Source organism: Melospiza georgiana, chromosome Z (assembly GCF_028018845.1).
Source record: "Melospiza georgiana isolate bMelGeo1 chromosome Z, bMelGeo1.pri, whole genome shotgun sequence".
NCBI lineage: Eukaryota > Metazoa > Chordata > Aves > Passeriformes > Passerellidae > Melospiza > Melospiza georgiana.
In genome coordinates this window covers 82,943,377-82,968,628 of record NC_080465.1, presented here as the reverse complement: position 1 = coordinate 82,968,628, position 25,252 = coordinate 82,943,377, and the positions used below count along the sequence as shown (strand labels likewise).

Genomic DNA, 25,252 nt, shown 5'->3' with positions numbered 1-25,252 from the left:
CCTGCCCCGCTCGGTGCCGCCCGTGCCGCCCGAGCCGCGCTGCGCTCCGGCTCCGGCTCCGCCAGGGCTCCGCGGCGCCGCCCGAGCCGCCCCCCATTTATCCGGGGCCGGCCCGCGCGGGCGAGCGGAGCGCCGCGCCTGGCGCCTCCTCACGGGGCCGCTCCCGCCCCGCGGGGGGAGCGAGGCGGTGCCGGGGGGAGCGAGGCGGTGCCGGGCCCGCGGGGGGAGCGAGGCGGTGCCGGGGGGAGCGAGGCGGTGCCGGTGCCGGGGGGAGCGAGGCGGTCCCGGTGCCGGGGACAGCGAGGCGGTGCCGGTGCCGGGGACAGCGAGGCGGTGCCGGTGCCGGCCCGGGCGGCGCGGGGGGCCGCTCTCGCTCCCGCCTCCCTTGGCAACACGGGCGCGTCCCGCCAGTCCGCGCTCCCCGCTCCGCTCGCCGGCGCTGGGGGCGGCCCGGGCGCCTCGGGGCACCGGAGCTCCTCGGAGAGCGCACCCGGGAGCTGCAGGGGGCGACGCCACCGCCGCCCTGCGGGACCGCGCCGTGCGCGCTTCGGTCCGGCCGCACCTGGGGCAAAGGGCCTCCCTGTCCCTCGCTGGAACAAAGAGCTTGTCTTAATTCCCAGTTTCACCCAAATGTCCTGTCACAAGTGACAGTAAAGTGGATGCGCCATTTACAGGACTTTCTGCTTTCCCTGCACAGGGACCCTGTAAACTTTGAAGCCCTTGAAGCACCTGGAACTGGCCAGCTTTGTAGTAAATGTATGAAAAGAATTCCAGCCTGAAGAGGCAGCGCAGGGAAAAGACAGAGACAGTACATCCCTGAAAAGGCCCTGAAGTGGAACACTTACAGTGGTTTCACTGGAGTGAAGGTGGCTGAGCAACGATAAGATATGAAGCCCTGATGTGCTGTTTGTCACCCAGGAGAACAGCAGGGACAGGATGAAGCCACGTGTAATGTGATGATTTTGCTGTCTAGAGAACTGTGTCAGGAACTGGGATACACAGAGAGCAGAGCTGACTGAAAGGAACTTGCCAGCTCCTCCAGCTAGCCCCACACGACTGGAACTGAACTATCCCTACTGGAAACTCACACGGATGTGAATTTACATAATTTCCAGGCAAACTCTTGTACAATTCCTTCTGAAGTAAATCCTGTATCCTGCTGTATTGAGCCAAATTGTCCCCTTGTTTAGTCACAGTTTGTTTAGTCTTCTTTTACTGATTAATGTGATTCATTCTTTTCTTTTGGTTATTAATTATGCATTCCTGCTTAATTCACAACAGTATTCTCACGCCTCAAGTTGCACTGTGCAGTACAGCAACCGACATGTGCTCTGTGCTGAGTGACAGCTGATCAAATAAAATATTGCCATCCAGAGAAACTTCTAATTGTTTGGAGCAATTAAGGCAGGAAATTGAAAAATTCAGGAAATTGTCCATTTTCAGAAAACAAAACCAAAGCCAACCAAACATGAATTCTTACTCAGTCCCAAATCTCTTGTACTGAAAATACCATGCAAACAAATGAATCTTTCCCATACACTGTATATGTACTATAATTATTGCCTTTATTATTTATTTACTTGTTCATTAGGATTTATTCTAATTCTTAATTGATTACCCTTCTAAGGAAAATAGTAACTTGATTGTATAGGGAAATATTATTCTGGACCCCCTACAACAGAAAAGGAACCAGGTACAACCAAAGGATGTTATGAACTGTGAGTGACTCAACTCACTCAAAACAGTATTTCTCTTTAAGAAGCCTGATAACATCAATTTGTGTTTAAATATCAAGGAACAGCTCTCTGTTTTAAAATACCCTTCACCTTTTCACATATCCCATGGCAAAGCAAGATGTTGCTGTGCTTCTTCATGGCAGGAAAACATTCATGGTTTTTAAATGCTATTACCATGATAACACTTTAATCCGCTTCCTTTACATTTCAGACAAGCATCATTGTTCTATCAGCAAGGCGTGTTTGCTGGCTATAAAAAGGGACAATATCAGGATGGTGTGCCTTTCTTTCATCATTGTCTTTGTAGGGGTGCTGGCGTTACACGCAGCCAGGATGTGTGCACAGAACAAACACTGGTGGAAGCCTGCCTCCAACGCAATAACAGGCGCGATCACCGAGGAATACTCTGTAAATGTTGAAGATGCTGAATAGACTAATCTCCAGCATTTCCAACCTGCACTCAGGGCAGGTGCTCTGCAAATAACCTCACCATCGACTCGGTGCAGCAACAGCTCCCCGAAGAACTGAAGACATTTCTCAGAAAAGAGCTCCGCAACTTTACAGAGGCTGAATAATATGAAATAATAACATTAATTTAATAAGGCCCAGTGTAAGGTAGTTGACACTGTTTGTGCTGCACTTTGGGAAGCCCAGGACAGCTGAAGCTAAAGCCCAGTGATTGCTCACTGCACACTGAACTTGTGCCAGGCTGCTGTGGCAGCCACAGGTTTATGGTTTCTGCAGTGGAGGGGTTCCATAATTGGAGAATTCAAATGCGAAGCATTTATGGACATGTCTGTGGATCAGAGCAGCCTACAGGGACCATGCAGCCCGACAGTCTGAGCCCTTCCAGGCAGCCCCGAAGCTCAAGGCGCTGTCCAAGTGCTCCTGGAATGCTGAGCCTGGGGCACCCACCCTCTCCCACTGTTCCAGGTCTGAGCACCCTCTCAGAATGGGAATGCTTCCTGACCCTCACTCTGATCCCCCTGGCATGGCTCTGAGCCACTCCTGTGACTAGATCCCACTGTCACATTGGCCAGCTGCAAAATGTCCAACTGCACTCTCCAAGTCAGAGCTGACTCTGCTCGCATTGGGGTAGGTGGACAGCATAAATCTGGATTTCAGCAACACCAAGAGAAAGAAAAAAATCTTATTCCACATACACTGCCTCCAAAAAACACATTATTTTTTCTTAACTGGGATGATACACTTCCAGGAAGACTGCATTAACGATCCCGACATTATTCTGCCATGCCATTTATTATACTCAATTTTATTTCTATATAATTTGACACAAAATAAGTAATTTTTATAATACAGTTGGACATGAAAACCGCTTAGTAGGACACAAAAGAAGTAATATTACTTGGAGAAATTCAGCAGTTGTCTGCTGAGCATGAGCTGTTACAACAGAAAAGGTGTCATTATTGTATAGAGTATTTTTGCAGAGGTAAGGGATTACAGAAGAAACAGAACTCCAGAGGAAAAAAGCATCATGCTGTTCCTTATCAAAGGTACAAAAACAAAGCCAGCAAGGAAAACAAGTTTGCTTTGTTGAAGACTGTGCAACACTGACATTTGAAGATAAGAGAAAAATACCAAATTTCATAAAAGACAGTTATCAGGTAAGTTTTTAAATGAAAAATCAATTTTACGTTTAACACTATTTGGGTGTTATATGATAGGAGAGAATAATACATTCTCCAAACTGGCACAAGAGTTCTGGTTTCCCCGTCTTGGCAATACCCCTGAAGTGTACTACTGTGCTATTCATTCAGTAATTTACAAGCGTTATTAGAGCCCCAGAAAACCTTTTTGTTGGGTTAGTTGAAGAGCTAGAACACAAAAGGCAGATGGTCAACAGCCTGAGCGCTAGCAACACACACAGTCCCTAAAAACCAGGCCTCTAAAAACCAGGCCAACCTGGGCTTTTGTCCTCACCCCGTGAAGGAGCAGGTTTCAAATCCAAGGAGAAAGCTCTGAGTCCCCACTGCTCAGCACCAAGGCAGAGTGGAATAACCCTCCTGGCTGTTTTTGGCAGCCACAACCAGCCAACTCAGACATAAGTCTGACCAAACTCCTGGAACTTCCTACCTGTTCAGAGATTCTGTGTCCTTACAAGCACTGATGCAAACAGCATGTCATGTGGAGAAAAGAGGGCACTGACAGATTAAAAATAACCCCCAGGGCAAACAGGAGGGCAAAAGTGGGTTCAGAGGCAGCACCAGTCAGTCAAACCCACTGTGGCAAGGCAGGAGAGCCCCTGCTGCTCCAGCCCCCTAAACCAGTGCCAGGCTAGCTGAGAGCAGTCTGCAGAGGGTGGTAAATACATCATTTTTAATTAGCCAGCAGCCAACAGCTTCACTCATTAGGTGTCATTTATTTAGACAAGACAAAAGCTCGCACAGTTTTGTAACCGTATACAGAAATGAAACCATCTGAAATATATTAGTTTTCTCCCCCTGTGAATTTCCCTTTGTTCCTGTGTTTAGGATTCCCTCTTGAGCAGTACATATGCTCCCATCACTGCCAGGAGAGCATACTGCAAAGAAACACAGAACACAGACTCGTTACAATTCCTCTCCGCTGAGCTCTGAAAGCACAAACTGTTCACAAGGTGCCCTCTCAGACATCACACTTTGCACAATTACAGAGCTCTGGTCCTACCAAATTGCAGGAAGATTTTAAAGTGATCAAATTCATCATAACCAGGCATCAAAACTGCATACACTTAACTAACAACATTCTAACAAATGACATGTTTCCAACTCCTTACAAACAACAAATTCTACTGCCCAACAGTAAGCAAGGAAACCCAGCTCATCCTACGTTAGGTACCAAACCACAGACACAAATTTATTAACATGTATGCTTAGAGGCAAGGTTCTTGTTGTGTCTACTTGTTATTTTAGCAATTCAAGCATTCAAAATGTCAGTATACATACCTTAAATTTTGGGTAGTCATTCATTATTATAGTTACCATTCCTACGTAGGGCAAAAACCTGTAATTGATAAAACAGGTGAATGTAAAATTAACCCTCAAACATTACATGGAAGTATTTTAATGTTACTCATTCTGGAATATTTCAGTGCAATCCCATAATTTATGCCTAATGTGGATCTGAATAGGAAGTAAAAAAATTCATTACTTTTCCTTAATCAAAGTTATCTGAGAAAATCTGAAGAGACTTCAGCTCAACTGAAGGAGAAGGAGACAAAGTCAAAAGCCCAAGCCTTCCATAAAATTCCTGTGGAATGCCAAAACAATTTCTTAGTAATTCCCAGCAATCACAAGGAGAAGCTGGTTAATACTGTATTCTCAGGTGAGCTACTTGTTAAATGCCCCCTTTTTCACCCCACACTCCACCTCCACATCAGTCTGAGGACTACAGGAAGCAACTTTCCCAGGTTTTCTTTTAAATTACAATTCTATCTTAGAAACTTCAAAAATACATCAGATCTGGTTTGTATCAACAGCAGAACGGATGTAAGAGCTAATTTTTCTCTTTAATTACAAAGTACATTTTGCTTTACTTACCCTCTTGCTCTTCCGACAACATCTTTCTTCTCTAACCAGTTCTGACCTTCTTTGTACAAGCCTCTATCATCAACTTCATTATTATCCCCTTTAGTCAGAAATTTGATGTTCCCATTTCCTCTAGAAGGCAATGAGGTGATAAACTAAATAGCACTTAATTTAAAAATCTCAATTAACATCTACAAAGCAAATGAGGATGAAAAGCACTACAAGATTAGATAACAATGTTTGCTCTCAGCCCTGCTTATTGAACAACCACCATTAAATCATTAACATTACAGACTTTGCTGACTTTATCTATCAACAGATATTAGCAAGAAACATTTTTTACAACACTCCTAGATTGTCAACTGATGTAAGCAATTACACAATGGGCATGGAAGGGACATTGTCCATCCAGGCACTAAACTTCCCCAGCAAAACCCTGTGTGTTTATCAGCATCTTCGACAGAACACTAATTCAAATAAAGTTCTTAAGTTTACAGTGTTCAAATTAATTTTGTTCATTAAGTACTAATTTCAAGAAATGAGGACTTCTCATAAAGACAATTTAGGTAATAAAAAAAATTAAATAGGCGGTTCTTGGAAATTTTAAAAAGCATGGAAGAACAGATTTTACTCAAGGAATGAACACCTTCAGTTCATGGAGCAAACAGGTCAGGGCTTGCCACCTGCAGCCTGGCTTTTCCCTGTGCAGGGCAGGGAGCAGGGAAGTGCTTTGGAGGGAGCTGTTGAGCAGGGCAGGGGTCTGCAATCGCGGCCACACCAAGCCCTCTCCCTGCTGCTGTTCAGCCGGAATTGCCACGGGCAGTGCGACCGAGGGACACAGGAAAAACAAGGGTCTCCTCTTGTATCCTGAATCCAACTTGGAAAACTCCAGTCAGCAAAGCTCACACACTGTCAGGCTGCACCCCGACTGTGAATCTCCACCTTCCACGAAAAATCTGCTCTTCCAACCAAAATCCCAACTGCACCAGCAGCAGCACAGCAGCACATTCTGCTCCCATGCACATTCCTGCTGCCAGGACTCCCCCTGGGCACAGCTCCACCTGCTCCAGCCCTGAGGGAAAGGTCTCAGACCCTCACAAGGAGTGACACAGAACTGGGGACACAAGTGGATCACATCCTACAGCTGAGCTTTGCCTCGCTGCTGATCCTCACGAGCCTCTCTCACACACTAAACCACAAACAAACCCACACCGAAAGCCATGGGCAAGGAAAGCAGCTTTACAAACAAAAAAACACCAAGTTGCATTACTTTTCATGTACTTTGATAACTCTGTGAACTATTGGAATGTCTCTGCCTTCAACTTTAAAAACAACTATTTCACCAGCTCTGATTGGGTCATCATGGAAATTTGTTAGGAACAGCAGGTCTCCCCTGTGAAAAGCTGGCTCCATGCTGCCACTGCAAACAACAAGAAAGAGAGAATTTGTTGGCATAAATGAAAGAAGCACCATGAAATCAAAGAACATTTAATTCTTACAGATAAACCCACAATTTTAACAGAGATCTGCAGCCTCACCCATTCAGTAACACTGACCTTTAACAGAAACCAAATCCCAGACAGCAATCTGCAGGGGTTTACCCACTGAGTGAAGGAACTTGGGTTTTAAAAGGTCTCACACATTTACTGCTCCTGCAAACCTCAGTGGGAGCTGGGCCATGGCTACTGACACTGTGACCTTTGCCAGAGCCCAAACACAGCCAGAAGAAAGTGAGTGTTTGAATGGGTGACATTTCAAATTCCAACTGCATCCAAGGGTAAGGGGGAGGAGACAATAGGCACAACAACACCTGGACTTGAAGCAGAAAGCCTTTTCATTGACTCACCTGAGCACCACAACAATGGGGCTCTCACTGCCAGTCACCACGATCAGCCCTTTCCAGATCATGAGGGCAGAGGACACAATCATAGCAAAATTTAAGACTTGGTAATATAGCTGTGTGAAACAAGAAAATTGGGTTTTAAAGGTCCTGTATCGTATTTAGAAGCACAACAACATAGAACTTTAACTCAAGCGCACCACAAATTCTAGGCTTTTATGGTAGAGTCCCATTCCAACACAAGCCTGGTAGCACAGGTTGCCGTGTCAGAATCCACCAAGCTGCAGCATAAGGCTGGAATCCTCTGCGCGCCTTAGTCTCGGCTTCATCCCCCCCTGAGCGTCAGTGACAGCCGCAGACACTCTGAGGAAGGCTCACAATGCCGGGACGCGACCTGGCAAGCGCTGGGAGCCCGCTGGGTCCCACGGCCCTGCCTCCCCCGTCCCTCCCTCCCTCCTCAGCTCGGAGCTACCCCAGAGGGACACTGCGAGCGACACCGGGCAAAGGCAGAGGCTGCCCTTCTGAGAGCGACTTTTGTCTAAAAAGAGCGGCTGGAGGAGACGAGGGACGACAAAAGATCATTTCCTGCAACTGTCATACTGAAACTTCTTCTCTAGAAAATCGCAGATTTGACTTTCTGCCCCCAAATGCTGCTGCCCGCCAGCCCTTCCAGCACCGGAGGCGCTTTAACCACACTCCTTCATTTTCCGTTCCTTTCCTGGGCAGCACAGGGGGACAGCGGTGGGAAGGACCCTGTCAGCTGCCGTTTGCGAAGGGCCGCTCGCGGTGCGGCTGAGGGCCCGGTACCTGCCGCTTGTTCATGCGCCGCAGGTCCCCGAACAGATCCATGGCGGCCCCGCCGCGGCTCCCGCGCTCCGGGCCCGCACCGCCCGCGCCCCGCGCAGCGCCGGCGGTGGCAGCGGCACCCGCGCTGCTCTCTGGGATCTGTAGTCCCCTTTCTCTCCCGCCTTGCTGATGCACAGGGGGCATCCGCCGCCAGGTGAACCATAACTCCCAGACACACCGCGGCGAAAGGTCCTGAGGGCGAGGCCCCTTGCTTGTCACACCTGGAGGTGCCTGAGAGGCTGGCTGTACCGAGGGACCGTCGGTGAAGGCTCAGACCCCTCGGCTCGGCAGAAAGAGCCGCACCCGCCCGAGAAGCACCGGGACGGCTGCGCCTCTCTCCCGGGCGCGGAGAGTCTTGGTCAGGCGACTGCCGCGGGCATCCCGAGGCTGCCGCTTCGTGTGCGCAGCTGATTGGCGGGAAAGGGAGGCAGGGGGGCGCTGGGGGGCGCGCGCGCTCCGTGAGGGGCGCGCGCCGTGAGGGGCGGGCGGCGCCGTCCGCCAGGGGGCGCTGTCTGCGAGGGGGCGCTGTGCAGAGCGCGGGAACGCCGTGAGGGGCAGTGAGGGGCCCTGAGGGGCCGTGAGGGGCCAGTGAGGGGCTGTGAGGGGCCGTGAGGGGCCGTGAGAGATCCTGAGAGCCCGTGAGGGGTCCTGAGGGGCCGTGAGGGGCTGTGAGGGATCCTGAGAGCCCGTGAGGGGCCGGCCCTGAGGGGTCCTGAGAGCCCGTGAGGGGCCGTGAGGGGCCGTGAGGGCCGTGAGGGATCCTGAGAGCCCGTGAGGGGCCGTGAGGGGCCGTGAGGGGCCGGCCCTGAGGGGTCCTGAGAGCCCGTGAGGGGCCGTGAGGGGCCGTGAGGGCCATGAGGGGCCGTGAGGGCCGTGGCTGCGGAGGGGTGCGAAGGGAGCGAGCGGCACAGCAGCGTCCTCCTCGGCAGCTGTGAGCGGAGTCCTTTCATGGCAGCAGCTAGCGGTGACCCCAGCGTTTGCTCAGGCCCCGCGACACGGCCCGGATCAAAGGGCACAGAGGCCCGGAAAAGCCGCAGCGGCGTGCGGCAGCCCCTCGGTGCCCTCGGCAGGCCTGGCGGCCCGCAGCGATGGGCCGGGGCCGCTCGGTGTGCTGGGCAGTGGGTCAGACCCCCAGCAGCACAGGCAGACTTCACACCCATTTCCAGTTCGTCACTGAATGGTTGCATGAGCCTGAAGCAGTAAGCAGCCACACAGATAAAAATCACAGCCCAGAGCCTGATTTCCTGGGAATTAAATGGACCAAACCGAGTCAGGCATTCACCAAGTTTAAAATTAGCCCCTGAAGACTGAGAATAGGTGAACAGAGAACACATGGAAATGCTACTAAGATAAATGGAAACAAACCGTCTGACCAGAGCAGTGTTTTTGTAATTGACTAGAAATATATCAAGACTGTAACGTTGGAATGCTACTAAGATAAATGGAAACAAACCGTCTGACCAGAGCAGTGTTTTTGTAATTGACTAGAAACATATCAAGACTGTAACGTTGGTAAACAGTTGAATGAAAGAGACTAGGACTGACTGAGAGAGGCGGAACTGACACTGGACCGCAGGGGAAGGTGTGATGCTCTCAGGAACGAACAGAAATGGCAAGTTGGAAAGAAAGCTCCAGGGACACCAGGTAGGCATGATCTAGATAAGATCCTTCCCCTCATCTAATTATCTTCCAGTGACACCAGTATTCTTTTACTTACTGTACAAGAGTTCCTCTGAGTTTACGTTGTTTCAGGTTAGTTCTTTGCTATCCTTTACATACTCAGAGAAAAGCATCTGCCACTGTCCCCTTTGAGCAGATACAATATTCAGAAGTAATTACTAAGAGAGAAGGAAAATACACAAGAGCAGACTCAAAGGCGGTGAAAAGATACTGAATTTTCTTTGTGCAATTAAGAGTTTAACTAAAAAGGTGTGTAACAAGTTATATCTTCTGTACAAATGAGATCTACCCACTAAAATATTGTATTGACTCTTGCCCAGCAAAAGGTTTTCTGCAATTCCCTGAGTAGGTTTTTCATACCATACTATTTGGACAGATTTTTTAATGGAATTTTTTGCCTTTGTGTACAAATCTGCTTGCCTTTATTTTTGTAAAAAACCCCAAGAAAACAGAGATTAAAAGTGGTGATTGGGACAAAATTGATACAGGCTGTACAATCAGCATAGGGGAGACCGACAAACCTCAGTGTCTAAAAACCTCATTGAACATACCATTAATTTACACTAGGGTTCAGACCACTAACTCGTAGCAATCCAAAACCATTTGACAAAAACTTCTTTGTTAAATTTGCTTTGCTATTGGAAGGAAATCTCTGTCATTTCTTGTGGTTATAGCTGTACATTCCGCTTTAGCTATTAATTCATTATATTAATGCTGGGTACCATATCTGCATCAATATGGAAACAAAACTCACAAGGAACCAGCTTTTGTTCCAAAACGCTGTGTCACGCCCAAATTCCTCCTTAAGTGCAATAGATTTAATCCTTACTTTGTGTTTAATTATATAGTTGCACTTTACAGTAAATATCTGAGACTTTGTTCTATTACCTGGTCACACAAGGAATGGCTGAATATAAATGGATGAATTTTCATCCTAGACTAGAGTTGCAATGCTGCCACTCACAGAACAAAGACAAATGGCTGACATAGAGGAATAATCTCTAAGTGTTATTTTTGGGTAGTGCTTTATTCATCAAACAGGCAGAAAAATGTTCTTGCCTATTGGGAAGCAGGGATATAATTTTTGGAGGCAAAAGACAAGGGAGATGGCAGCAGCTGAGAGAACATAAGTGACAAGGTGCAGTGTTGGAACAATTCCTGGCAGTCATTCCTGACGGAGAGGATTAAAAGTGGAAATCGAGGTGGTAAAATCTAGTTCTGTACCAAGCAGAGGGAAGAAGCAGAGTTAGTGTGTGGAGAATTTAGAAAAGTGAGAAGGCAGCTTTGTGTTGGGACCTGGGAGGATCGAAGCTGCTCATGTTTTCGCTCACATAGAGGGGACTTTCTTTTGTCTGAGGCTTGAACCCACACTCAATTCTGACACTGCAGTTCCTTTGCCTGTTGGTTTGGTTGTGCTTGGTGTTTGATAGCTCAGAAAACACTTGGACTCCCCCACTGTTTGTGGTGGGGCAAGAGAAACATACTAGGAAGTTGCTTTTCTTCCTTTTCCAGAGATGCTGGGAATCCCCCACACCTCTCTCGGTGGCTTTGTTATTTTACCGTCTGCATGATTTCGATTGTTAAAGGTTACATGCATTTTGAAATCTTTCCCTGCGCTGGATGTTTGACTTCAATGTTTGTACAGTAGATCTTCTGGAGCTCTGCAGCTAGAAAATCATGCTGGTTTTTTAGTACACAGAAAATGTAGCTCTTGACATTCTGGCAGATTTGCCAGACCTTTGCACACAGCCAGGCATTGGTACTACCTGTATATATAATATTGAATGACAGCTCTGTGTTTTCCAGGGGACGGGTTATGGGCACAGGGCTCTCCCCTCTTCTGGGTACTTTTAATATTTGTGTTTCATTGCAGTTTTGTAACAGTAGAAAGGCTGTTTGCTTCCTGCATGCCCATGGATGCATACCCCGCTTTGGGAGCCACTGCCTGGGAGCATGTGTGGCTTTTGTCTTATGTCACTCCTCTCCTGAGCCCTGTCATGTGCCTTGGGAGCTGGCAAGGACCACTCACAGGCACAGTTTGCAGCCCCAGGGTCACTTGCTAAGGGTATGAGTCAACATTTGGAGTCTGCTCTGTGACCCGGTGTCTGCGGAGCTAATTGGATTTCAGCTGAGTGGATTTGTTTCAGGGAATAGTTTATTTGTGAAAATAATTTCTTTTGCTCGGGAAGAAGGGTAAGGGGAGGGAAGGATCCAGCTATTTGAACACTCAATTGAATTTAGCGACTAATGTTCTCTTTGTCTTCCCCTTCTCCCATGGAACAGGGAGAAAAAAAGTCAGAACCAGTCACTAAATCAGGAAATATTGTTGTGCTTGCCCTGCAATATTGGTCTGGCCTGCAGAGGCATGGCAGTGCTAGCCGAGTGCTGGCCTGACCTGGGGAGAGCAGTGCTGGTGATGCACTGCATCCATATCCCCACCAGCACACGAGAGCCATTGAATACAAACCAGCACAATTTGAGAGCAGAAAAGAAATGAGCTGCATAAAGTCTTTGGCCAAATCGTATAAGGGGACATAGCTGAGAAGGGCACCGTGCTCAGCTTATTTGGCTAATAGTCACATTACTGTTTCAAATACATTTCTTCCTTCAGAATGGAATCCTGGGGCTCAGAGAAGAGAGCTGCAGTGCCTCCAGGTAATTTTCCAGGTGAATCTGGGTCATTCCCAGTGCAGTGCCTCAATGCGATGCCCATTTGGTCCTCGGTGAGGAAGGCTCTTTTTTGCCAGCTAGGAAAGAAATAACACCAAAACCAGGTGTTGTACGGCCACTGTTGAGGAGCAAATCAAATTTCTTTTCCCAAAGTGAGGAAGTGCCCAGGGATGAGCCAGGAAGTAGCTCCTTCCTCCATGCTCCTGCGTCCACATCCACTCCTGGCTGCAGAATCTGCTCGGCACACAGAGCCCGGGGATGTAGGTCAGGCATGCTTGTGCCTTCCATGGGTGACCAGTTCTGTACTCATTTCTCCTGTCAGTCCATTCCCCACTGCTCCTAGTCACCCTTCACAGAGCCCAGCAGATAACCTTTGAGTAATAAGCTGAAATTCAAATACAAATAATTGACTACCGAACTGCCCTAATATTTGAGAAAGGTTTTAAACTAAAATAGGTTCTTCTGTGTGCCGTTATTGGCCTGGCAGCTATGTGTGTACGCTAAGTGTACTGAGAAAGGTAATATTAACAGAATGAAAAGGTCGCAGCTGTATAAAAATCCCTTTAAAATAAATAGGCTTGCCAAACTGAATTCCCCACAGGTAGACAGAGGTTAAGAACTGAGAACATTTGGGCCTTTGGCAGGTCAAGTTGTGCATCTGTAAATGCCCTTCAGAAATACAAACACGAGACAAGTGCAGAGAATCAGGGGGATTGTGGGTGGCCAGGTTTAGCTCTGGCTGTACCCCCAGCAAGCAGGCCAGGGCTCAAAGCTCCCGAGGGAGGGATCTGGGGCACCGTGCAGGGAGGCCACAGCACCCCTGTGTCATGCCCAGGCACCCCAGGGACAAGGGAGGCAGATGCTCGTGGCAGTCACTGCCCACATGCCCTGAGGTGAGCTGTTAACCGGTACTAGCAGGTGAAAAACAGTTTTACTGTGGCTGTGGGGGCAGCTGGAGCCGAGCGTTGGTGCAGTCCTGGTTGGGCAGTTTGCAGCTGGATATTTGGGCAGAGGTCTCGTTGCACTCCCCGCCTCCTTGGAGAGCAGAAGGGATGGAAAGGGAAGGCACACAACAGGGGGAGATATATAGTCTTAGTTTCTGTTGCAATTTGAGGTTGTACTGTTCAGCACCTTTGTTTCCAACCACAAGAGTGGCTGCAAAATGGTGGAGTCTAGATGATCCCTTTCCTAACTCTCAGAGAGGTTTTATGAGGTTTAATCCATTACTCAATCCTCACAGGAAAGGCGTAAAAAAGAGGAGTATTTATGTCATCGCTGACTGTGAGTGTCACGTTGTTAATTAAAAGCAAACAACTCAAATGTCAGATCTTGGACTAAAATAAGTTTAAACATTTTTTCTATAGTTTACAATAGGAAATAATTCCTTTAGGCATGCCTACTGATATTTGTGCCTTTTCACCATATCTCACATTGCTTTTAAACCTTCTGTTCACCTCCTGCTCTTCAGGACATTGTGCTCCTGTTAAGGAGGCACGTCAGCTCTGACACAGAAATGTGGCTGGAGCTTATGGGGCAGTACAAGACCCTCTGTCCCTTAAACCTTTCAAGAGATTACTGGTGGGAGAGTTAAATTGTTGTGCCAGTTAGACCTGAGGAGAGCCCACTGCCAAGCAGCTGGGCTGCACTCCCTGGCTGTGCAGGGGCTCCTCTGGGGACACGGGTGCCAGTGTGACACCCTGGCACCGTGATGCCATTTGCACCGTCAGGTTACCTGCAGGGGTCAGACAGTGAAAAGGGAAAATAAAGAAAAGTAATAGGAATGGCTGTGAAAATTGAACTTTTATTATCTGTTCACTGTATACAAAACACCATTCTGCATAGTGATAACTCATTTGTTGTACAGTTGACAGTGCACATCAACAAACAAGTGTTCAGAGGTATCCACTACATGGGAAGGGCAGTGGTGGCTGCGGTGCTGTGCCCACTGCAGGATGAAGTACCTCACAAGCACTCGATGTGCCAGTAATAGAAACGGGCTAACAAGCATCTACCCAGGAGCCAAACCAGGAATGAGGATGGAGAGGGCAGAACTCATGTGTCTGAGAAACAATTTCCAGAATGATTCAGTTTTACAGAGGTGGCTGAGAGGACCCATATTTTTTTAAACACTTCAATTTTTAAAACTATTAGAATTTAATGATAAATAACAGAATCTCACAAATCTTTTGGGGCAAAATGCTCCACATTTATTTACATATGAAATGTGTTTAATACAGTCGTAATGGACATAGTGTATAGTAACATCTGACAGCAGCAAGACTTTTAAGGAACCCAACAATTACTACTGTTTATCATGCAGCTATCTATATATACACAATTTGTTTTAAAAAAAAGTACAAAAATTTTTGTAGGGTTACATACAAGGTATAAAATGCAAAAACAAACTAAAAATATACTCTCACAGAGAACTCTATCTGAAAGGGACAGTATGGTACCTTTTTGTACTTGTGCAAGCAAAACTAGTGGTGCTGGACAGGAGCTTGCAATGTCTGGTCTGTGCTAAAGCTGCAGGCCCCAGGCCCCCTCCTGGCTGGGCTGGCTCCTTCCCAGCTGTGGCTGTGTGTGACTCTGAGCACCAGAACGTTTGGCATGATCAGATGGAGCTGGCAAAGCCCAACCCCTGCAGCAAGGGTCAACTATTTCCTTTCAGTAACCAGCAAGGAAAATACATAATGCTGTGTACTCACTTCTATATGTTTAATAAATTACATGACAAAAAACATCACCATTATAAACCTATTCCTCTAATTACATCTTATTTCTTAAATCCAGAGCAACCCAGCCCATTTGTAACAATTTGAGCTTTGATCACAAGCACCTGGTGACCTAAAAATATATGATATTCATGATATTCAGAGTTGTGCATTTATATTCTTCAAAAGTACTTCACCACTCCAGGAGGTCTGCACTTGTTCTGGTGTTGCCACCTAAAAACCAGCACTTTATTTTACACATGCAGTGGTACTTTTGTCTTTTTTTATAATCTATTTTGTAAGAAAAAGTTTAAAAGCTTCCTTAGACATGTGGAGGTCCAAGTTCTTGGACCCTCCCCTTGCTTCCTCTCTCCTCTCCCCTCCTAGCACCTCCTCTTGATGCTAAATTTCCATTAGCTAAATTTTCTTTCAGAAGCATTCAAAAACCAAACAGTTTAAGAGAACCTAAGGAACTGCCCTGGCATTCAGAACTCTGTTTTAAAGAAACTTACTACAAAAGAACAGAAAATAACGAGAAAAAAAAATTTTTTTTCCACTAGTTACTGATACAGACACATAACCAAAGAGTATAAAAATTATTAGTTTAAATATATACAAACATTTTTCAACTCAAATACTGCTTCAATGGTTCTGAGGGTATAGACAATGAGGTGAAGGGGACACTTTTATGCAGAATATATTGCAACAGCCTGAACAGTACTGTTAATACTATTATACCTTGAGCTTTCTGTAGCAAAAATGTCATTAGTATTCCAATGTGGAGCGAGATTTCTGCATCCCAAACAATCTGATCACTTGTCAGCTGAACTCATTCTTTTGGACTTGATGAAGGCCATGCCATGTGTTCTCATGTGAGTGTTTAAGGCCGCTTCAGTTTCAAAAGTCTTTGCGCACACTTTGCATCTTCTGTCCGAGGCCGCGCTGTTGGAAGAGTCGTCCTCGTGGCTGGGTTTGTTTTCCTGCTGATTATCCTCCCCAGACCCATTCTGCTTTGACACCGGCTGAGGCTCCTTCAGCTTATGTACAATGAAGAGGTGTCTGGAAAGGGACACGTGAGATGTGTAGCAGAGTCCACATTCCCTGCATTGGTACGAAGAGCCATCAGATTTATGCTGAGGAATATGTTCATGAAACTGGAGAAGGTTTTCTGTTGTAAAGCCACAAACTGCACACTTGTGAACTTTAAAAACATTTATCTTCAGCTTCTTTAATGGCTGAGTGATTGCACCTCGTGGAGGTCTGAACTCCATTACAGGTTCTTCCAATTTACGCTTTGGACTAGGAACCTAACAAAGAGACAGAAACAGTGTGTCATGTAAGCATAAATATGCAGTTCTTTTCATAACTATTTGTGACTTGCAAATGTCAGAACCTTTCCTTTGGCAAATTCTAAAACAACTCTGATAAACTATCCTTTTGGGGCTCTGCTTCACAGAAGATGAGTCATTTATGGCATCAAAGGACCTGTATTTATTTAAAGATCCTGAATGTATACCCCAAAAAAATCATTCTCGGTGATTGAATGAGTCTTCGAAGCGATTACCTTTGTGTCTTCTTTTACTTCCCTTTCTTCCATGTTGGTAGATTCAGTCATTTCTTTCACATCAGGGTCTTTAATGCCGTGCATCAACTGAATGTGTTTTTCCAGCATCAACCTCTTGGTAAAAGTACGTCTGGAATCTGGGCAGTGCCTGCAGATACACACACACAGACACACATTCAAGTGTCATGCTTAACAAGTGCCTTTTGTAGACTGGAAGAATGGGTTTGTATTTGAGATACCCCTGAAAACCAGGTTTCCCAAAGTGGAACTGTGAACTCTCAGCTCAGCCAAATTTCAGATTGTAGACTTTACACACTGCACTCTCAGGAGCCTGACACGTTTCTGCAGGCAGGAGAGGTAATTGGTTTGGCCTGTCCTAGGCATCTGAAAGAATGGGACACTGGCTTTTCCACAGTTAAGGAAAGAGTTCAACTAACAATGGTTTTTGTATTCCATTTCTAAATAAATTAAACCAGAACTTACGAGCACGTATAAACCTTCCTAATGCCTTTGTGCTTGATACGATTGTGCCGACATAAGCTGTGGGATGAGCTGAAAGATTTGTCACATTGCCGACAAGGATGTTTCTTCATTTGCTTTAAAAAAAATAAGAGAAAGACTTTCATTAAAAAAGCTCAGTAAAAGTGGTGCCTGTGCTGAACCTTCTGATAAATAGGAAAGAAACATCACTTACCCATTTTTGGTACTGTACTTCATGTACAGCCCCTCTTCAACAACACTGTACAAGTCAGAGCTGGACCTCTTTCAAAGCAGTGTGGCCCTATGAGCTCCACACAGACAGACAGACAGACAGACAGACAGACAGACAGACACACACACACACCTGTCTCCAGCTGTGACCTGGTGTCAGGGACAGTGGATGAAGAGAATTTCTTCCACCAAAGAAACAGGGAAGATCAGAGGACTATTTCTGGATCAATAAAGGCAGCAGACGAGGGGGTGCTTTCCCTTCCCATCACCAAACCATGTCGGCAGCTGCTGACTAGGAGCTCCTCAGTCACATACAGGGAGCAGTGAAGAGCACAGAAGAAGGACCAAACTTGAACCTCACAGACACTGACACACTAAGAGAGTTCAGGAAAGTCATGACAAAATGAGCAGTATGATCTGATGCCAACTTGATGGCCATCTGTTTGGGGAATTCTGTGGGGCTGATGTTTCAGCCGGTCGAGTGGTAGGAAAAAGTAAAGGAAGAAATTGAGAAGGGCTGGAGCAGTCACACACTAGCTGTGTGGCAGTGAGCAGAAGCATCAAGCCCGTGGTCAGAAAAGCAGGAGGAGGATGATGCCCAGCAGGACCCGGGGCAGCTAGCTGTGACCCCACACTTGTTCTAAATTCCTTGGGGAGACTCAAGATAGAGACCCAAACAGAATTTTGGATGCATCAGATTCTGCAATGGCAGCCAAACCAAAAAGAACTGAAAAATTATTTCTGTAATTAAGTGCAGCATGATCTGCATCTTACAGCATCTTGTCTTAACAGAAGAGGATGATCAATGACTAAGTTGGAGTTGGTAACTCCTACTTAGAAAACATCTGCCCTTTGACAGAAACACACCTGCACACAAGTGCAAGGAGCTCAGCAGATGGGTGCCTGGTGGAAGGCAGACACACATGATCCAGTTTCAGACAGGAGTTATACAGGCCTGCTGCAACCCTCCCGTGTCTGGGCTGTAACGTTTGGGTTTTTTTGGCAGCCCTTTTAAGATCAGGTAGAGAGTCACACCAAGGTGGCTACAGAATTTCCTACCCTCCAGCTGGCTCCTTCCTCCAGGATCCTCAGGAGAGGATCAGAAAATGTGAATCTGTCTGTCTGTCTGTCTGTCTGCGTAGACAATTCCCAGTAGGGGCTGGAACCTTAAGGATCTGTCCAAAGGGGATATACACAGCCACACCTCTCCTGTGAATACCTCTGCATAACCCAGCCTGGGATCAGCTACGGGTTGCAGCTCTTTCACTCTGCTCCTACAAAAGCAGAAACTACTTTGAAAGTAGTATTTTCATGTACCTCGCATGACAATGGATTCTGTGAATAGCACATGAATTGCTTAATTAGTTTTAAACAATCATTCTGAAAGGATCATTTTAGAGCATTTAACCCACACCTATGATTCTTAAGAAAATAAGACTGTAAATTAGTTTCTCTATTTATTAGATCCCTATGACATACTTGGTTATCTTATGCTCATTTCTATTCTGTCTATGGCAGAAGTTTAGTTTTTCAACATAGTCTTTTTGACAGCTAACAATTACTAGAAATTTTGACAGGTTGGGAAGGAATGTAGCACCTGGTCTGTATCCCCCATTTCTGAAAGACATGGAATTGTATTTCTGTTCATTTTAGTATCTGTGTGCCTCCTGTGTTGTTCAAAGAACTCCTTGAGTGGGGATAAAAACCAGCACCTGAATGGAAGCAATGAAAGAGGCCTTCAGGCCAGGATTTGCGTGCAACAATTATCCAATATTTCTTAATAAGGGCTATTCTTGAGGTAACATTGCACATAAACATCAGAGAGAGAAAGACACAGATTTAAAGCTAATATTTTAAAAGCATTATTGATATGTTACTAACCTTCTTTACCATGCCTTTGGCTACTCTGCTGTGGATGGAATCAGACTGAATATCACTCTCTAGTTCACTCTGAAGTGACAGTTTCATTGGGAGGTTGTGCTGCTTTGTTTTTAAGAATTGCATAAATGTACAATGCATTCAGTCCTAAATGCATTTCTGATTGCCAGTAAAAGCTCTGCTGAGTTAATATTTGGGCAGCGGGAAGCTGAAGGAATGGGGTGGGAGTTACTGGAGGCAATGATGCTGGGGTGCTATTTCCTTGAAGTTGTCCTAAGAAAATTGAAGATGACACTCAGTAGTCCAGCATTTTCAGCTTTTCCATAAAACGTTTATAAAAAGAATAAATAATTTGCAGAACAGCTTTAGAGATAATAACTGTAATAAAAACCTCTGGGAATGTGCAATCATTTATTACAGCACATTAGAATCCTGAAAATGATGGATTTTCATTCAGCGTGGTTCTCCTCCACTTAGACAAAACCAGCCTATTATCCCTCCCAGTGCTGCTCTTTTGCTGCAGTGCAGCACAGCACAGCACACCAGTCTGGCTTCCTGGTTCCCAGCTGAGCAAAGAGCCAGAGCATTGCACAGGGGAAGGCTGGCTTGGCTGGAGCCTGCCACAGCTGAGCAGGGTCACTGCTGCCTTCCTGCCTGCCAGGCTTTTAATGTCATTTAACTGGAAATGCTACTGAGTGCAGGAACAACATCAAACAGCCTCTCTGCTGACATGAGGATGCAACATTCCCACATTTCACTTTCAATCCATTTTAAGTAAGGTGGCTCAAATTCAGGTGCTTTAAATACAAAATTCAACTTGTTAACTCAGCTGAACTCTTAAGTGTCAGATTAGAGCAACAGCTCAACTATGGAATGTGTCTGCCTTTAAATGAAACACCAGTTGGCACTCAGTGGATGAGTAAAACATGACTGAGTCTCCACTCCCTGAGGCTAACAGGCACTGAGCTTCAGAACAGAACAGAATCAAATTGTTTAAGCTGGAAAAGACCTTTAAAACTGGGTCCAGCTGTTACCCCAGCACTGCCACGTTGACCACACCACCGTAAAGAGAGGGAACTGAGAAGGCACAAAGAAGAAATAAGAACCTGGAACAGATTAGATGGTTTGGATGAAATACAGCAATATCTGTCACTCTTTCCATCTTGAAAAAATTTTGGTACTGAATGAACAAGTCTACAATTGATTTTCTCAGTAGAATGATGTAGAAACTGAAAAAAAAACTAAGCAGCCAAAGCAAAAAAGATGAAATAGATATAAGAACAGTAAATAATAATACTGAGATTTAAAGGAATTATTTTCAGAAACACAAATGGAATGTGAAACAAATACTTTGCCTTTCAGGTTTAATTCACCTTTTTGTACTGAATGCATTCCTTTACCTTTCCATGTTCTTTCCTCATGTGGGAGATGTAAACGTCTCTCTGAGTGAAGAGCCTGTCACACTCCCAACATGTCCAGCCGGGGCTAGTGACTTTTTTAGGTTCTGCTTTCTTTATGGGAGAAGGAGATTTCTTCTCCAGCTTTTCTGTGCCGTTGATAGATTTTGTGTCCTCCTTGTTGTGACTGCCTGAGTTTTGAGTTGTGGGTTTAGTACTGAGAGGAAGATTTATCCCCAGGTTTGGTGGTCCCTCAACACTTTTCAAAGTTCCATGCATAGACTATAATAAAAGAGAGAGGAAAAAAGGTACAAAACTGACATAGACATACACAGTTGTACTCAAACAAAAGCCTTCAGTTACTTCTTTGGCATACTATTATCATCAGATCACCTTTGTAAAGAAACAGGATTAAGTAAAGGCAAGACCTAGCATGACCTAACAATAACTGACACCGTATATAGGTATTTTCACAAAAAAAAAAAAAAAAAAAGAGACTTACTTTGGAGGTAAAGTTTAAGTTGTGGGTTAGCAGGGAGGGAAAAAGGGCTCATAACTGTTAATAAAAAGCGAAGTGCACAGGACCAACAACTAAGAGCAAAGTGCAGGTGTGTAGTAAAGGAGGAGGCTGCCTTTGGTATCCCACTGCACAGGGGAGCAGGAAACAAGGTTCCTGTACTCTCAGGCAACTGAAGCTGACCTGGAGATTCCATTCCAGCCTAACCTGTCAGCATGTAAAATGTTAGTGCTCAACTTTCCAAATGTCTTGTAAATACAATATTTGAAATTTCATTTCTTATTTGAAACTACACCAAGAGCATTAAAGCATAGTATGGAGTCCCAGTGCTGGCCAAACTGGGAGTGTTACACCTCCAGGCCAGGCCCAGCCAGGCAAGTCCTTCACCATCTGCTCTCACAGGCTGCTGGAAATTTTCTTGTAGCGAGTCATTACAGGAAAATAAGACATACATTTTGCCATCAAGAAATATTGGCATCTGCAGGAATTATTCTGGGTTATTTTCTGTAGCTTTAAATAATCTCCTCCTGAGCTTCCTTCTGTCCCTTTCTGTCCTACTTTTACCAGGTCTGCCTCTGCCTTGATGGTTTATGTCTAGCCATACCAAACCATTACTTTCTGTGCAGCTGAGCACTGCCTCTGTCTGGCACTCGTACTTTCCCTGAGTCCTTTTGTGCTTTTATCCTCTCCCTGAATCCTTTTCTGCTTTTATCTATAACCTGTTACTGTTTTTTCAGTCCCCCTTAAATGAATTCCAATTTACAATGCTTTGCTCCAGTCCCTACTGCTATACACACATCCTAAATGCAAAACCAGCAATACTGCTACTGCACATGTATTGATTAATCCTCTAATTTTAGTCTCAAAATTGTCTGAATCACTTATCGTGAATCATGCTAAAACCCCACTGGCTGCAAGTTCAAATACTGTCATGGAACACTAAAGCCAAAGAAATAAAGTAGTGCCCAAGCAAGTGAGCACATCTTTGAAATGTGAGGTGCTAAACACCCCAATTTCTGTAAAGAGAGCTCCTGGCCCTAACTGCAGTCAGATTGAAAGTGTTGTCTTCAGGTCTTACAGAAGTACTTGTGTATGGATATAACAATACTTTTCCAGTAATATCTGACTCAGGAAAAACTAAATACAGAAACAAGACTACACTGCAATACACAGAATTTGCCTATTTAGTGAAAAAACCCCAACCATCTGAGTAGATCAAAGGAAACAGAAATCAGAGTTTTGCATTGCTGCATGAGAGGAGCATCTAGGATATCCTGCAGTAAACATGCAAGAACTAGTGCTACTAGTTCAGAAACAATGGAAATACCCAGTCCTTGTATTTCTGAACATCCTGGCCCAGCCTTCCCCTCATCTCCTCCTCAAGATGAAGACTGGCATTAAGACCACCTGTTTTTTTCAAGACTTGTGATCTTATTTTCAACACTACTTCAGAGAATTCTGTGGTTACAAGTGCCATAGCTGGGACTAAAATGCAAAATTATGGTTTTAGCAGCCAAAAAAGATGTCAGGTCTTCCACTCTGCAGTAGAGAAATGGCATTCAGAAATTGTGTCGCTGCCAGAGAAGCAGTGAGCTCCAGTCCCACTGTGTGTTCAGGCACGGGGGGTTAGGAAGGCAGAAGCACCTCAGCTTTGGTCTGTATGACATGAGCTAAGAGTCTGTGTCAAACACAGCACTAACAAATGATAGCCAGGGGGCTGCTGATCCTTCAAACCAGCACGTTCAAGGATCACAGTGAACTGTCAGCTCTTAAGGGTGTTTATGAGGAAATCCACTGGAGTTTTTTTCAAAGCACACATGTTCAAGTTCATATAACACAGGTAACCTCTACATCTAGCAACATACTGCTTCCTGGTGAATTCTGAACATCAAAGGCTTGATTTTGTGATGCACTCAGCATTCTCTGCTCCTAACAATTAGAATAATACTTAAAACACTGTAAATGAAACCCAGTATTTGTTAGGATTGGACTTGCTGAGCTTTTCCCGGTACACCAAGATCAACATTCTTACAGAAAAATCGACTGAGTCATTACAGATATGCTGAAGACCCGATAAAATATAAAAGTTTAACATTTGAGAACAACATTCACAGATTATCCCCTCAGAACTGGTAACATCTCTCTCAGCAGTCTTGTTACTCCATGCCTTTTCACAGCATGTATTGCATGCCAAATGGTATAATGAAGGAAACAAGAGAAGATGCCTACACACCTTGATGTGATCCATCATAAGCTGTTTCTGTGCATATAGAAGAGAACAGTCTGGACACTTGAAAACAGACACCTTCTGGTTTTCAATGTGCTGATCAAAGTGGCGATAGAGCAAAGGTTGTAGAGTAAACACAGTGTCACACATAGAGCATTTATATATTATTCTAAAAACAGAAGCACAATAAACAATGTCAGTCACATTGAGATCTATTTGCAAGAATCATGATGTTAACTTTTTTTCTCATCACAGATAAGATCTGACATGTTTAAGCAATTGTTTCACACTGCCTGAAAAAAGTTAAACTAATTCAAAACATCCTTCAATTTCAAAATATAAGAGCAGTAGAAGAAACAGAAAAATAGAAAAAAAAAATTAAAAGCGCAAACAAGAAGCCAGTTACAGATACAACAACAACATCTGCTCAGGATATCTGACAGTTCAACACCTTCAGTTTCTGAACTCACATTGTAGCTAAAGGATAATATCCCTGCTCCAGGTTACAAACCTCTATATTGTATATGCAGTATATTGTAAGGGAGTGATTCATTCAGTTGTAGTTAGGAACATACTTCAAGATAAATACATTTTGGGCAATGTTCATGGCTGTGATACTCCTGAATGCCAAACCTAGACTCTGTAAATGCCCTGAAGCTCCAACAGTGCAGGACAGGAATTCCCTGATCTGCCATTCCAATGTGATGAATCTGCCACAAAAATGTAGAGACACCACCAAACACTTCCTTTCTTGGAGCACATGTGACTTTTGAACATAGGTTCCCCAGACTCCCGTTCTTACAGCAGTTTTCTAACCACAGATCATGAGATAAGAGAGAAATCTAAGCCATGTAATCTGTAGTGCTGCAGAGAAAGTTTAGCTAAAATAAAAGAACCAACCACAGGTGCTCGTACAGCAACAGGCACTTCCCATCTTTAAGAGTAACTTCCACTTAAAAAAACAGCCATCAAACCTTCCTACCTGCTAAAGTGCTAAATCTTCTCATTAGCCACATAATATCCTTTCTATATGCCTCTAAGTAATTACCATTGATAGTGCAGTATTCCAGAGCTCTAGGGAGCTGCACTCTGTTTTGAGATGACAAGAACATGGGCATTGCTTCCATGTCCAAACTGTCCTGGAACTCCAAATGAAAAACAATATACTACTTCATATTAACTGGGAAAGACTTTGTGCTATCAAGGGGTCCCCGTTTCTCACACATGCTAAGATAAATGCATTATTTGCACAGCAGCCTCTGATGATCAATGTACTATTGTCCTGCTTTCTGTGGTGAACCCTTCACTGCAGATCTGGAGATTTGTAGAAATGCTTTCTGAATTTATCACATATCAAAACTGTAACTCTCTAAAACCACCACAAGTTGAATCTCTGTATTTTCTATGGCAGCTAAAGTACTTTACCCTGCCTTCACAGAAGCAGAACTATCTGGTAAAGATCCAAATTTCAGACAAGTCTCTGGGCAAAGACTGTACTCACTTAAATTCACTAAGTACAGTATGAGTTATGACTATACACACCTCACAGTATGAGTTATGACTATACACACTTGGAGTATTTCCTTCAAACACAGCAAAAACATAATTTTCAATCCTTAACATACACGCAACCATGTACACTGGTTTTGTTTTTTTTTAAATTTAATTGAAGTAGTCAGTGTTTAACATGCAGCTGCCTAAAATGCTGTTCAAAGCTTAAAGGCAGTTGTGCTTCCACAGGATGTCATTTACAGGGATGCTGGAATAAGTCAGGCAGTTCATCCCATCCCATCCCATCCCATCCCATCCCATCCCATCCCATCCCATCCCATCCCATCCCATCCCATCCCATCCCATCCCATCCCACTCCCAGGCTGGTTACCCAGCACTGCTCCTGCCCACAGGACACACAAAAGCAGGCACATGGCCTTTTCACTTCCCAAAA

The 25,252-nt window shown here is 45.0% G+C and overlaps 2 protein-coding genes across 9 annotated transcripts in view; both read right to left on the bottom strand.

Moving 5' to 3' along the window:
- Positions 1 to 4,096: 4,096 nt before the first annotated feature.
- On the bottom strand, positions 4,097 to 8,000 carry SEC11C (SEC11 homolog C, signal peptidase complex subunit). Of its 2 annotated transcripts, none has more exons than XM_058044196.1 (6): positions 7,911 to 8,000; positions 7,110 to 7,219; positions 6,534 to 6,683; positions 5,276 to 5,395; positions 4,682 to 4,739; positions 4,097 to 4,278 (listed from the first exon to the last, which is right to left on the bottom strand). In XM_058044196.1, the coding sequence occupies exons 1-6, from the start codon at positions 7,950 to 7,952 to the stop codon at positions 4,225 to 4,227; spliced, it is 534 nt and encodes a 177-aa protein (XP_057900179.1). In that variant the 5' UTR covers positions 7,953 to 8,000; the 3' UTR covers positions 4,097 to 4,224. The 2 variants fall into 2 exon arrangements, with proteins under 2 accessions (XP_057900179.1, XP_057900180.1); XM_058044197.1 differs by having other exon boundaries at positions 7,915 to 7,986.
- Positions 8,001 to 14,088: 6,088 nt separating this feature from the next.
- Positions 14,089 to 25,252, bottom strand: part of ZNF532 (zinc finger protein 532) — a 42,841-nt gene continuing 31,677 nt past the window's right edge. For all 7 annotated transcript variants that reach the window (XM_058044513.1, XM_058044509.1, XM_058044508.1 and 4 more), the window contains 5 exons: positions 23,314 to 23,476; positions 20,567 to 20,845; positions 17,061 to 17,173; positions 16,578 to 16,725; positions 14,089 to 16,320 (listed from right to left, as the gene is read on the bottom strand). In XM_058044513.1, the coding sequence (XP_057900496.1) occupies positions 15,826 to 16,320; positions 16,578 to 16,725; positions 17,061 to 17,173; positions 20,567 to 20,845; positions 23,314 to 23,476 (1,198 nt within the window). In that variant the 3' untranslated portion in view covers positions 14,089 to 15,825. The remainder of the gene's footprint in view (positions 16,321 to 16,577; positions 16,726 to 17,060; positions 17,174 to 20,566; positions 20,846 to 23,313; positions 23,477 to 25,252) is intronic.

Excerpts from the sequence above, each read along its gene's own strand:
- SEC11C (XM_058044196.1), bottom strand. The coding sequence starts at position 7,952 with ATGGATCTGTTCGGGGACCTGCGGCGCATGAACAAGCGGCAG. Across the intron at positions 6,684-7,109 it reads CCCATTGTTGTGGTGCTCAG|TGGCAGCATGGAGCCAGCTT; the intron begins GTGAGTCAATGA and ends TGTTGTTTGCAG. Across the intron at positions 5,396-6,533 it reads GTTATCAAAGTACATGAAAA|AGGAAATGGGAACATCAAAT; the intron begins GTAATGCAACTT and ends ATTGCCTTCTAG.